We start from the raw sequence: 14152 nt of genomic DNA, 5'->3' as shown, positions 1-14152 counted from the left end.
GGCAGCGGCAGCCGATCCCTGATCTAGCTCTTGTACAGAGTGCTTTTTTTGTTTTGTTTTTAGTTTTTCGTTGTTGTTGTAAAGAAGAAATAAGGACTTGATGAGAGCGGGTATTGTGGAAAGGGAGGACCCCGGGGTTGAGGGAGGGATGTCCCTTCTCCACGCTCACTTTCTCCATCCACAGATATACTTTGGCAAACAGAAGGAGGAAGGAAGGAAGGAAGGAAGGAAGGAAGGAAGGAAGGAAGGAAGGAAGGAAGGAAGGAAGGAAGGGGAAGGGGAGAAAGGAGCTGGCAGGGATGAGGCCGAAGATGCCAGTGAGGGGGAAGGTGGGACCACACGCTGAGGGGTCCAAGCTGTAGACAGAGAACATCCGCCCCCTCTCCTGGAGAGGAGGGAGCTGCCTGGGGGTCTCTATTTCCTCTGATAAGTGAGAGGCGAAGAGTGAAGGGGATGAACAGTTGGGGGCGCTGAGTAGAGTGGTGGAGTTTATAGCTCCCAGTTTGGGAGAACAGGACAAGGAGGCTGCCAACAGATGCAGCCGAAGTAGGAAGTAATACATGGGATGGGACGGTCCCCTCAGATGTCATCGCCCCAGCAATGGTTATGACTCTAGCCGTTAAGCGCATTCATCATCTCCTGTCTTACTGCTTTTGCCACCAGGAGGTGACCCTCTCTCCAGATTCGAAGGACAGCCGACCATGGCCCCCCACTAAGGACTGCATGAAGGTACATCCAGATTTCTGCTCAAACCGTCTGGTTACAAGGAGCGATTGGCTGGCTGTCTGCGACCTGGGAAAGGACCTCCGCCGGACACGGAATGGGCCGTCGCCTTCATCTTGGACTTCCCAGCCTCTAGCACTGTGAGAAACAGACGTTCGTCATGCAAGCCACCCTGTCTGTGGGAATTTGTCACAGCAGCCGGAGCTGACTAAAACAGCATGCACGGTAACTCCCTGTGCAGAAGGCGGAAGTTAGTTGCTTTGCCCAGAACAGAGCAGGACTTCCAGCTCCAGGTCAGTGATTTTTTCCACTGTGTCACGGGATGCACCACGGGAGCTGTGGCCTCCTGAGGTCTCCCCTTACTTGGCCAAACAGAAAACACGGCCTTGGAATCGGCCTCCCCAGACTCGGCCGAGATGTAGGAATTCACTGCAAGCACAGACCCTTTTCCTTTGAACCTGCTTTACCTCTTCGGTGGTTTCGACCTGGGTTTCGCGAGGAGGCAACGAGGTTTCCTCTCTGATTTGGGGGCAGTAGTGACACAGGAGCCACCTAGAAAGAGTTGTGTGAGCCATTAGCCGGGCTTGCCGAGGGCATGGCAGGGTGAGAGTTACCCCTGCCTGTTAAATAGTCGCCCCGGCTGGTGAGAGGTGGGTAGGGAACAGGCGAAAGGACAAGCATTGCAGAAAAGTTTGGACAGGGAGGAGTTGAAAGATTCTGCAGAAGCTCTGGGTTTTCAGGCTCCTTGCTGAGTAGTGACTGCCAGTTGAGGATGTTTATGTCCATTCGGGGGAGTCAAGGCAGGGGGGTCCAGAAGGGAGAAGAACAAACGGCCGCTCTTGGGGTCTGTGCACCCCCTACCCGCTGTTGAATTGAAGGCACAGTGAGCAGGGCAGTTACCAAGATTTCTGGGCAAGGCTGCCTCTTGGCACCCAGACCTGGAGAGATGGGGAGGCCAAGGGCCTATCGAAATAGCCTGGCAAGAAGAATGCTGAGTTTGTCTTCCTGCCAGAGGCAGGCACAGGATGTACCAAGTGCAGCCTGGTCCTTTGCTCTGGGTACAAATGGATTCAGATTCTGTCGGGCCCGAAGTTTCCATGGGTGGGTTGGCTGGGAAGGGGGGCACCTTTTAAAGCAAAGAATGCAAAAGTTAGAATGCCAACTCCTTCTTGGAAGGGGCCAATGCAAGTGAGGGCCCTTGAGCTTGAGCTTCAGAAAGAGATGTGTGTGGAGAAGAAAATAAAATAGGCTGAGGGGATAGGGCGTAAAGAAAAGAGGAGGCTGCTCTAGATTGGACTTGGCAGAGAAGGTAGACCTCTGAGCTGCAAACCAAATGACAAGGAGCTGGCCAAGGGGACAGCAGTGTGAAGAGAATTGCGAGCAGAAGGATAAGCAAGTGCAAAGGCCCCCGAGGCTGGAACAGGCTTGCAAGGCCAGAACCTGGAGGAGATCAGTGTGCCTGGCATGCGGTGAGCCCGGGCAGAGGGATAGGTGCTGGTCTCCGAGGAGCGGTTGGGTCACACGGGCCTTGGGGGAATGACAGAGACATCATGATTCCAGGATCTGTGGGAAACCATCGAGGGCTTTTACATGAGAATAATTATGAAAACAGCATTACACTAATGTGTGGAGAATGGCTTGCACAAAATTCCAAAAAGAGGGTAGCAGGCAGAGGTGGGGGCGTGTTGGCAGGACCTGATCCTTCTGGGTGTGACAGTCAGGAGGACAGTCACCAGGACAGAAGGTGGGTCCTCCCAGTTCCTGCAGAGGCCCCTTTGCTAAGCCACCCCCACAGAGCACTTTGGGTGCATTTGTACCTGGGTTTCATGGGTCTGGACAGCTTCAGAAGTCCTGGCTAAACCTCAGGTGCCCTTAGCAACCCAGGGGCCCAGGGGGGAGCACCCATTTCCAGAAGGTCTGATGGCCACGTTCGGGGTGGAGAGGAAGGTGAGCCTCTGAGCGCCCCGCTGTGGTCTGGCTGGGCAGCGGAGCCATGCTCGCTCCTCTGGCTACACGGTCTTGGGCCTCTGGCAGAACCTCTAAGGTGCCCCGACCCCACCCCCCCGCCCCCGCCCCAGAGAGAAGCATGTGGCACAGAAGAGATGAGGAAGGAGGGACTGCATTTCTGAGGGCGCCCAATGAATTGGTCTGCTCTGTGGAGAGCAGGGAAGGAAATATGGAGTAGTTAGGAGGGTCTTCGAGCCAGGGACAGCTGTGGGGGGTGCTGCAGAGAACAAACAGTGGGCGTGGATAGAATGTGGAATGTGTCCCCAGGAAGAGCTGGCCTCGCCCAAGGCCTCTCCACCACAGCTGAATCCACAGGGACTGCGGGCCTCCCTGCATGAGGCCAGAACAACATCTCTGCAGCCGCCAGACCAGACACCAGTGGACGTGGTAGCCCCAGTTCACTCCCCTGGTTGGGCCGTGGGAATGGGCAGGCCCAGAGCGGAGGAGCTGGGTCTCCCGGCGGTGCCTGCTAGTGCCGAGGACTTGGGTTTCAGCGCCGAGTTTGGGACATCTAACAACGAGCTTTGGGCCAGGTCAGAGCGATCCTCGGGAGCCACGAGAAAAGTGTTGCGATTGGGAGAAAGAGGGAGAAGCAGCACCGTGTAGAAGGGGCGGGAGAAAAGCACTGTGGTCAACCGAACCAGCGGCTCCGCTGGTTCCAGGGACCAGGCAGGCCTGCTCGAGAAGGAGCAACGGTTGGGGAGGAGCTGGGGGTTCCCAGAAAACACCAGCCAACCACCCATCCAACAGAGGGACAAGGGAAGAAGACTGGAAAGGGTGCAGGTGGCCTGGGTGCCTTCATCCCAGTGACACAGCAGTCCTGCGTCACTGGAGGCCCTGCCCCCAGTCAACTGACCGTGAAGGCAAACAAAGCTATCTTAGGAGAGCTGTAAACATGACAGTTGTGTTAAGCCATCAGTGGGAGGAAACCGAATGATTGAAAAGGTTGGGATCAGCCAGATTCAGGAAGATAACATTGTGAGGAGGAGGTCAAGGAAACCTCATTCCATCTCTTGGTTCGTGGTCAGGAGAAAGCCCTTCTTAAGATGGGCTGGGGCAGTCGGTCAGCAGAGAGCCAGAAGGTGGCAGTGTCTACCCAGGGAGGGTGTCAGGCAGGGCCTCTGGCTAAGCAGAGTCCCTAACCCGATCACAGCTAGAGTCACCCAGGTATGCACCCCCATATCGCCCTTTGCCACGATCCAAGACTGCCAGTTTTTCCTCCCTCGCCCTGGTCCCCGAGTCGGTCTGCCCATGACAGAGTGCCCAGTCGATGAACTGTGTGCCAGTTGGGGTGGCCCTAGAATAGCCAAACAAACTTGAAAAAGAACAACAAATTTGGAGGCCTCACACTTCTTGATTTCAAAACTGACCGCGAAGCTTCAGTAATCAAAACAGTGTGTTACTAGTGTAAAGACAGACATATAAGTCAGTGGACTAGAATAGAGAACCCAAAAATAAACCCTTCCATATCTGGTTAAATGATCTTTAGCAACGGTGCCAAGACCACTTAATGAGAAAAGGACAGTCTTTTCAACAAACGGTGGTGGGCAAACTGGCTATCCACATGCAAAAAAATAAAACTGGGTGCTTCCTTCACACCATATGCAAAAATTAACTCAAAATGTATTAAAAACCTAAGCATACAAAGTAAAACTTTAAAGTTCTTAAAACAAAATGTAGGGGAAAAGCTCCATGAAATTGGATTTGGTCATGATTTCTTGGATATGACAGGCAACGAAAGGAAAAATAGGTAAATTGGACTACATCAGACTTAAAAAAAACTTCTGTGCATTAAAGAGAACAATCAATAGAGTGAGAAGGCAACTCACAGAGTGGAAGAAAATACTTAGAAATCATAGGTCTGATGTGGGGTTAATAACCAAAGAATGTAAGTAACTCCTACAACTCAACAACAGAAAATCAATCAATCGATCAATAAAAAATGGGCAAAGGACTTGAATAGACAGTTCTCCAGAGATGATTTATAAATGGCCAATAAGTGCATAAAAAAGTTGATCAACACAACTGATCACCAGGGAAATGCAAATCAAAACCACAGTGAGATACCGCTTCACACACTTGGGACGGCTACTCTTCAAAAAAGAAAGAAAAAAAAACCCCAGAAAATAACAAATGTTGGCGAGGATGTAGAGAAATCGGAACTCTTGGTGAGAGTGTGAAACGGCATGGCCACCGTGGGCGACAGTGTGGCTGCACCACAGAGGAATGTTATGCTGCGTGAAATAAGCCGGACTCCAAAGGACAAATACCTTAGGACTCTACTTAACTTGAGGTCCCTAGAGGAGTCACATTCCCAGAGAGAGAGGTAGGATTGTGGCTGGCAGGGCCTGGGGGAAGGGAGGGCTGTTGTTTTGACCGGGACGGAGTTTTCCACTTGGGAGGAGGGATAGAGTTCTGGGCGGTGGTGATAGGGGCACAGCAGAGAGAATGCCCTTGAGGCCGCTGAAGTGCACACCTGGAAATGATTGAGGTGGCAAATTGCATTATGTGTATTTTACCGCGATATTTCTTTAAAGTCCTTTGGTGTCTCTGCCACTGGGAATTTCTCACTGGAATTTCTCCCAGGCTGTGGCTCCTGCCCTTTCATTTCTCCAAACTTCTCCTCTGTCATCTCACTTTTTGGGGATCCCTTTCCTCCAAGTTTCTGTTAACAACCCTATAAAGCTGTTTAGTTCCTCTTGTGTGTTTAGCTATCTCCCTTCGGCCATGTCTGCGACAGCCCCCCTTCCAAAGTGGCTGATCGAGATGTTTTCCTAAACAAAACTGCCCTCACCCTCTAACTGCACTGAAAACGTGCCATCTGGCATGTGTGTTGATCTTCTGAGAGACCGTATAGCCCAGGGCTCCGATCTCTACTCTACCAGCTGCCAGGCTGAGGGTAGGTCTGGGGGCAAAGGCTGCTTTGGGCGACCCCTTGGCAGCCTGCCAACAGCCCCTTCTGCCATTGGTCCACCTGTGTGAGCATCACAGCTCAAGCCTCGGATGTGCAAGGCCTGAGGAAGAAACGGAGAATGATGATGTTCAAGAGTGTGTGTGTGTGTCTGTGCGTGTCTGTGTGTGTCTGTGTGTGTCCCTGGAGAGGTCTTGGGGGCGGGCCAGATTAAAGGAACGACCAGGAGGAGACCTTTTGCTGTGGCTGGGAACAGTCAGTGCCTTCCAGACATAGATCATAGATCTCCAAAGTGGAGGCCAGAGAGGACACAGTGATAAGTCTTCAGAGCAAAAATGGCCGCTTGATAAGTCCTTACCGTGAGCCAGGCACTAAATGCTGATGGTAGCTACAGTTACTCTTGCGATATGCTGAGCAGTGTTCTAAGTTAGCACTAATAAACATGTAATGCAAGCCACGTATGCAATTTAAAATAGTCTAGTAGCTGTGTTTTCTTTGATTTTATTATTATTATTATTATTATTATTTTTAAAGGCACACAAAAGTTTATCAACATGTATATTTAATGTATACATGGGAGATACCCAGGGGAAAATGAGTAACCCCTCTGCATTCTAAAAAGTTGTTTTAAAAGGTGAAATTAATTATAAAACTATTCTGTTTAACCAAGAAATGCAAAATATTATCGTTTCAACATGTAATCAGTATAAGAAATCATTAGTGAGCTGTTTTGCATTCTCTTTTCATATTAAGCCTTCGAAGTCCGATGTGAATTTACACTTCCAGCCCATCTCAGTGTGGACGAGCCACGTTTCAGATGCTCAGTAGTGCACGTGGCCAGGGGCTGCTCTACTGGACAGAGTGGTTTAGATATAGTAATTGTAAATGCAAACACTTTGGCTGTATTAGTCCCTTTCGTCCCCAAAACCTTGTTTTTTGTTATGCTCATTTTACAGATGGGAGAAGCAAACCGCAGAAAGAAAACAACTGAGCTGAGGTCTGACCCGTCGTCAGGCTCAGGTGAGCGTGGGTTGGGAGTCGGGTGTGTAGGCCCCGCGCCATGCCGTCGGCCTTGCGTGGCGGGCCTCCCTGAGGGCTCGAAGAGAAAGGCTTCCTGCTACTATTACCCGCCTTTCGTAGAGGAGGAACCGAGGGTGAAAGAAGCTAAAGGGTTTGGTCCTTTAGGTGGTCCCACTGGGATGTGAACCTATGTGGAGTGAAAAGTGGGGAGACGTCACCTCATCCCTCACTGAGAGCCGGGGAAGGAAGGGCTGGGCGTGGCCACCTGCGACCTGCACTTAAGGTTAACTCCACTTTGAAAAGCTCAAAGGGAAAATGACCCCAGGGCTTGAACTGGGAGGGCGAAAGGTGCTTGCACCATCACTTAGGTGGCCGCCTAATAATCTATCAAACAATGCCCCATAATTGACTTCGGCAGTCCTTGATTGGGGGCAATTCGTCACTAATATAAATAGCCCTGCAATGACCATTCTTGGAAATATTTTTTTCCAATAATCCAAAAATTTTATATTCTCCACTACTTTATCTGGCGTTCCCAGCGTGTGGGGAGAGGCCAGCCCGCTCCTCAAGCCTGACATGTCGCCACAGCGTACAAGAGTCCCTGAACCTGGCCCCCTTAAAGCCCCTGGTGCTTTACGTTCGTAATTTCACTTTCTTGTCAGATAGGCCAGGTCTGTGTGCATCCAACACTTGGTCCCACCTGTCTCCCTACTCTTTTGTGAGTGAGAGGACATATTTCTGGAGCCTTTCCTGTTGGGACTTTATGCAAAAAGGTGCTTTTTCAGATTCTCCACGCGGCCCCTGCTCCCGGTTAGGGCATGTGCAGAGCCGCGTGGAGCCTTCGCCCTCCGGCCTCATGGACATGTTTGCGCAGCGTCCTGGCTCCCTTCCCGTTGACGTCTGGTCTGCCTTTTCCCTCCCGGTTCAGGCTTATCTCTTACTCGGTGGGCAGTGTTTGAGCTGGCAGGAGTCCGACTGAAACGGTTCTATAAACTGCCTTTTTTTGTTTTTCGCTAGAACAGAAGTTTTGAATGAGGGCCCACGGGTGTTGGAGGGGGAGGACACAAACCCCCTGAGTTAGTGTGCAAAATCTACGTGTGCATCTTTCTAGGGAGAGTCCGCTTATTTTCATTCAAGGGTCCCAACCACACCTAGGGTATTGTGGTGGGCCCGAGAGGCCGCCAGACTGGACCTTGCATGACTTTTCTGGCCAAGAATCACCACTTCCAGACTCTTCCCTTTCTCTTCCCCACCAGCGGCCATTCGGGACCATTTATCACAAAGAGAACTTTCCGGGCCCCGACGTGTGTGTAGGTGGAGCCTGGTGGCCGCGTGTAGTGTGGATGCCTTCCCTTCGCTCTGCTAGATGCTCTGTTTGCTCCCTGCCCCACAAGCAGAGGCTCAAAGTCGAACTGTGAAAGAAAAGGGCGCAAATTACTTCCTGAACCCCTGCCTTTCGCATGATCAGCAAAAATTTTCAGTGTGAAAACTTGAAATGCCCAGAGCTGCTTGTGTAACTTGTCTTCTTTCTCTTTTTTTAACTACAGAGTATATTAGTTTGCTCAGGCCGCCATAACAGAGCGGCATAGCTTGGGTGGCTTAAAAGGCAGAAACATATTTACGTACAGTTTTGGAGGCTTCAAGTCAAAAATCAAAAGTGTCAGCAGGGCCAGTTCCGTCTGAGGCCTCTGTCCTCGGCTGGCTGGCAGATGGCCACCTTCTCCCTGTGTCCTTGCATGGTCGTCCTTCTGTGCCCCTCCCCCAGTTATCATCCTTCTGTGTCCTCATCTCCTCTTCTTATAAGGATACCAGTCCTGTTGGATTAGGACCCAGCCTAATTACCTCATTTTAACTCAATTATTTTTTAAAAGACCCCGTCTCCAAACATGGTCACTTTCTGAGATGCTAGGGGTTAGGACTTCAACATAGGAATTTTGAGGGACACAATTCGGCCCATAACATATGTTATATTTTTTGTGTGTGCGATAACAAAAGCAACAGATGTTCCCCCATAGAAAAGTTGGAAACTTGAGAAATGAAGAAACCGAATGTGGGAATCTCTGCAAAAATTGCATGGAGTCTAGAATTGTTTTTGTTGAAGGGCATGCAAAATGTTAACAGCTAGAACTCATATTTCGAAGGAAATTTTAAAAAGAAGGCACCCAAAGGCAAATGGGATCTGTCAAAACAGCTTCCACAAAGCACTGCGGTGTCAACTAAGCTGAGTTTAGGTCATAGGTCCGGAGTCGTTTGTCCTTAGTCCATTTTCCTCCTTAGCTGGGTTTTCTACATTTTCTTTAACAAGCTTATATTACTTCTCATAATGAGGGAAATAAACAACCATTACAGAATACTGCCAGGGAGGACAACTGAAAGGAACTTCTAGTTCTGTCCAGAGCAAGAAGATTGAAAAGAAAGAGCAGGCCTGCTGCTAGGAGCTGAGGGAGGAATGCTGGGGAGGCCACAGCAGGAAGCATCAGCGGCGCTGGGGCCTTTGCCTGGCAGACCAGGCAGAGAAGCGCCGAAGGAGCATCCCCAGGGAGGAGCTAGCTCTTAGCTAGTCCTAACGGGTAGAAGAGTTTGTAAATGAGCTCCCTGCTACTTTAAATACGGTCCCTTGGCCTGGACTAATTGTATCCCGGCTCCTAAGAAAGAGGACGCTGAGTCACTCGCTGCCAGTGATCTTTTGCAAAACTACAACGGAAAATGAGCTCGAAGGTGGGCGAGGGTCAAAAAGCCAATCCTATTTTTGAAAGGAAAGAAAGCTGAGACTTCCAACACTGGGCCAGAGGGCTGAGTGGGGTAAAGAAGTGGTTTGGGAAGCCCTAGAAAGAGAAGTGATGATTCTTGGGAGCCAGAAGAGAGGTGCATTAGCCCCCCACTTTGACCAGCCTCATGATCCTTGCGATGCTGGGTTCAGCAGGTCAGCTAATGGACAGCTTGTTGCAGTCTTGTCTTCGAGATGCGGAAATACAGAATCAATACAGTACAATTAGGTCAGATAGTAGCAGATTGAATTATCCTAGCCCCCAGATCAGCGGATCCACGTCAAGGTGAAGGCTCTTCCCAGTCCACATTCTTGATTACTTCCTATGGACTAGGAATACAGCGGAAAAGAAGATACACTCCTGTCCTTGCAGAGTATATAAGCTAGCACAATCTATTTATTAAGGAAATTTTGGTTTTGCTTTAAGGAAATACAACGATTTCTCTGACCTCGTTGCGAGAGATGTATCTCATGTAACCCGGTGTCTGTTAGTAGCTTAAGTAGCAGTGTTGCCCACGGCGGGACGTGTTGCAAGCTCGCACGCAGGTGGGGTCTAGCAGTGCCCTGGAGCAGCATGACTGGGCGGCTGGGCCATGAGGGTGAGGCACAGGTTGTCCCTCCAGGCCCGGTCCCTGTCCCAGTTACTGACTCTCTTCCTTGTAGCTTGATGCCTCAAGGAAAGTTGGCCCCACACTCCAGGGGGAACAAGTTTCCTGCCTCCTGAGAAAAAGCCTCAGTCTGTCAGTTAAAATTTTTTTTATCAACAAGTGATAGAACCCCGCCCCATTCCTGCCCACACTCTCTCAAGCCATGGTGTAAGGTGAAGGTATTCAGTGAATTCAGTTCAGAAGTCCGCAGGTAGGTGGTTCCTGGCCATTCTTTGGTGGCTCAAATGATATTAGGGTCAACATCTCTGTGATTCTATTTTTCATTATGGTGTCCGGAAGCTGCCACTCTAGCCATCCTGTCCATATTAGGGCAGGAAGAAAGGGGCCAAGCCAAGGACACGTTTTTTTTAAGAGAGCTTTCCCAGAAATTCCCTAGCTCTCTTCCACGTTTATCTCATTGGGCAAGACTGTGTCACATGGACACTCAGCTGCAAGGCAGACTGGGAAAGTGAGTTTGTAGCTCTTCTTATGTATCGGGAAACAGGAGAGGGAGAAGGAAGTTGAGAACTGGAACGAGGTTAGCTACAAACAGGAAACGACACCCCTGATGTCCGCACACCTCCGTGTCTGGGACGGCTGCTGCCGTCTCAGTTCCAGGCCCGGGCAGAGAGATGGAAAGAACCTGCGCCCAAGATGAACAACCCAAATGAAAAGTGAACGAGGTCGGTAGAGACAACGTCGACAGAAAAGGAAGAAACCAGGAGCCCTTCAGCATGTGAAAAAGTGCTCAACTTCACGTAAGAAGAGCAATTAAAATGGGAATAACACTCACACCACTTTTCACCTATCAGGTTGGCAAAAATCCAAATGTTTGACAACGCATTCTATTGATGAGACTGGGGGGCAGCAGGCACTCTCATGAACGAAGGGGGAAATGGCCTAATTCCTAAAGGAACACATGAACTGGGGTCTTTGTGTCCTCATCGAGGGGCCATCATATTAACTGACCTGCAGCCCATCCTCCCATGAGACTTCCTATTACATGACAATAAATGTCCTCGCTGATGAAGCCAATTTGGGTCGGGTTTCTGTTACCTAGAACCAAAAATATCTCGAATAACATTCCTGCTTCTCACCCTCAGCTCAGGAGCAAAATCCAGAAGCCAGATCATGGAGTCTAACTGGGTCATTTAGCGACTCGCCAAATCCAGACAGCTACAGGTCCAGAAGCTGAGATCATTGCCCCTGTGGAATTTCTGCCAGAGAACTAGCCATGAGCCTATCCCCAAAACAGTGGGTGGGCAGCTGGCTCAGGGAATATTCAGTCTCGGTGGTTCTGAGTGGGGGCTACAACCTGAGTACTTCAAAGTTCCAGTGTAACCCAAATGTGGAGGTGGCCCTCAGGGCTTGAAAACTGGGGAGGCTGAGGTGGCTGGCTGCCTTGGGCTTTCTTGACCAGATGTCTGTATGTTTCCAGCTATCTGGTTCATCCGATTGTCTCTAGCTGAATTTCATATGCACTGAGCACCTTTCTGGTTCCTGCATACCCCCAAACTGTGTGGCAACTACACACCCTACTGTCAATGACGCAATTGGCCTTCTGTTTGTCTTTTGAAAGAATCGCTAGTGAAGAATATACAGGCCCCGTGGAATCCCTCAACCCCCACACCCAACATTCCTCACTAATGACCTTCCAGGTCTGGGATGTGGTTCCAGACAGCCGACTCCTGCCCTGAAGCCACACTGCTTCAGGTACCGCATTCCATAATCCACGCCCCCTGTGCCGAACCCCATGACCTGGGCGAGCCCCCAGGCTAGTCACAGCCAGAACAGACACTGGCACTGGTGGCGTGCCACAGCCCCGTCCGTGCGCAGGCCCGCACCAATCCTGCCCACGTGTTCTCTGCAGTGAGAGCGAGAATTCCCGGCTCTGGGGCTGGGATCCGTCGTGGCTGTGCGGCTCCAAAGGACTTGTTTTGGTCCCTTCTAGCGAGGCAGGGCCAGGACAAAGAACCTCACTGAGGTCCTACTGACAAGGGGTCCTCCGATACCCCCAGGTACAGCCTTGGGTCTGCTAGGAGCAGTACGAGGGGTACACATGGGCCAGGCACCCCTGGTAGTGGCTCGTGGTCGATCGTGTGGCCGCCCGACAGAGGGAACAGTGAGAGGAGGTGCCAGGTGGGCCACCGTGCCTTGGGTTGTATGCCCAACGCTGTGCCGGCCTCCTCCTTGTCACCTACCCAGCCCCCCGAAGGCCTCTGTCCGTGGGCCTGGCATTCGTCCCGACTCCTCTCACACCTGATTTCCAGCAGGTGTCCCGTCATCAGCCTTATACCTGCTCTGGTTATTGCTCTTAACACGTGTATATTTAGTTTAGACTCTGCTGTTAGTGAGTGATTGTTTGCAGGTTGTGTCATGTGTGTATGGCGTGTCCTTGGTGGATATCGGCCCCTGAGATCAGCATCTGTCCTCTACTTGTTTTTGAGTCACCTTCCTTTTGCTCCACAAACACCACCAACAATAGTAACAACTAGAATCTAACACGGGGCATCATGCAACATAGACAAAAATGCCTGTAAATGAGCTAACATCACCGACACTCAGAGGTTGGCTCCCACCGTAAGGGAACACTATATAGACGGAAAGCTGAGTTTCCAAAGCTGTGGAATGTGTAGACAAGAGCATGTTATCTATAGTTCATTTAACAGACTGAGTATCTATTTGCCCTGATAGAGCTGTTGGAATTACAGAAGATGTGGGAGACATGTTGCATTACCTCATGGAACATATTGACCCGGGAAGATCGTTCATCGAGCTGGCAAAGAACTAAAACAACAATCCTCAGACATCTCACCCTTTTGCCTTCGCATATAACTGTTAAAAGAAATGAGATTCAGAAAATTTTGTTTTGGCTCTGGGAAATCTAAAACAGCTCTTCCCAAAAGTCTTCACTATGAGATTCCTTGAGACTGCAATTTGTCTAATTTAAATGAATTTTTCAGAAATATATTTTCTTTTAGAAAACAAAAAATGAAAGTAAAGGTGTTAAGTTCTTGGTATCCACGAAGACCAAGGTGTAGGGTCGCTCTTGGCCACAAGAGGGCGTGGTGTCCTTAGTTTTGAGCCATGCTACAGCGCTAACCGTGGCGATTATGGCTGCGGCCCCCCTCAGCCTAGCTGAGACTTGGACGCTCTCTCTGTCCAGGTCCAGGGCTTGGAGGGGACACCAGACCTCTTCTCCTACTCAGGCGGCTCCCACAGCGGGTGTCTGTCTGGGGTGCAGCAGGCTCTGAGTGGTCAGGCTGGGGAGGAGGTCATGTTTAAATTACAGACCTTGCAGGAGTGCTGTGCTGGCAGCTTCACCCCGGAGCCAGGAGGGCGGTGGTGTCTGGGGCATGACCTCGGGTGGCCGTGGTGCTGGTTAGGGTGCTGGGCAGAGCCAGGCTGGTGAGGCCAAGAGATCTTGGGTGTGGCAACCACAACAGAGATGGGGGCCACACGGAGCCTCTGGGAACCACTCTGCAGCCCGGCCAGCTCCTCCCAGCCCTGCTAGCGCTGCATTGTGGGAGGTGGCCCAGACAAAGGCCACACTCAGTGAGGGCCTCCGCCATCTCCCTTCCTCGGCGTTACCGTCTCTCAGCAGCTCTTCCCCAGCTCAGCTCGATGACCTGCTCTTCCCCCAAACGACTCGTACTTTCCTCCCTTCACTCACTTAGTCATGTGTGACATAAACACTAACCGAGTGCCCGCTGTAGCCGGCCCTGTGGAGATACAGGACATTGTGCCCTCGTGGACACTGCAGCCTTATGCCTCCATGTCGTTATTCATGCTTTTCTCCCTGCCGTTCTCTGCCCAGCCAGATTTCACTGTCCCTCAGTGATCTCTAACCTCTCCAACTCCAGGAAGTCCCTTCTGATTACTCCCAAGTGAGGAAAGGGATCTCGTCTGTCTCATTCACTGCTATCTCCTGAGTGCCTAGTACTGTGCCTGGCACAGGTAGAGGCTGAATAAATATTTATCGGCTTGAATGCATGAGGTGTTCACGTCTGTCTCTCACTTCACAGCCCGATTGCTTAAAACTTTCATTTGGCAAATCATTAAGTCCTGCCTGTGACT

General features: G+C 50.7%; 1 protein-coding gene across 4 annotated transcripts in view; it reads left to right on the top strand.

The window, feature by feature from the left end:
• Nucleotides 1-14152, top strand: part of SEMA4B (semaphorin 4B) — a 72323-nt gene that overhangs the window by 11118 nt on the left and 47053 nt on the right. Inside the window, exons 2-3 of one of the 4 annotated variants that reach the window (XM_036231939.1) lie at nucleotides 664-1016; nucleotides 6598-6661. In XM_036231939.1, the coding sequence (XP_036087832.1) occupies nucleotides 942-1016; nucleotides 6598-6661 (139 nt within the window). In that variant the 5' untranslated portion in view covers nucleotides 664-941. Of the gene's footprint in view, nucleotides 1-663; nucleotides 1017-3573; nucleotides 5057-6597; nucleotides 6662-14152 lie in introns of those variants that run through there. The other 3 variants (XM_016151564.2, XM_036231942.1, XM_036231940.1) reach the window with 3 other exon arrangements.

The sequence above is a fragment of the Rousettus aegyptiacus genome, unplaced genomic scaffold, assembly GCF_014176215.1.
Source record: "Rousettus aegyptiacus isolate mRouAeg1 unplaced genomic scaffold, mRouAeg1.p scaffold_m13_p_14, whole genome shotgun sequence".
NCBI lineage: Eukaryota > Metazoa > Chordata > Mammalia > Chiroptera > Pteropodidae > Rousettus > Rousettus aegyptiacus.
This window is presented reverse-complemented; position numbering and strand designations above follow the sequence as displayed.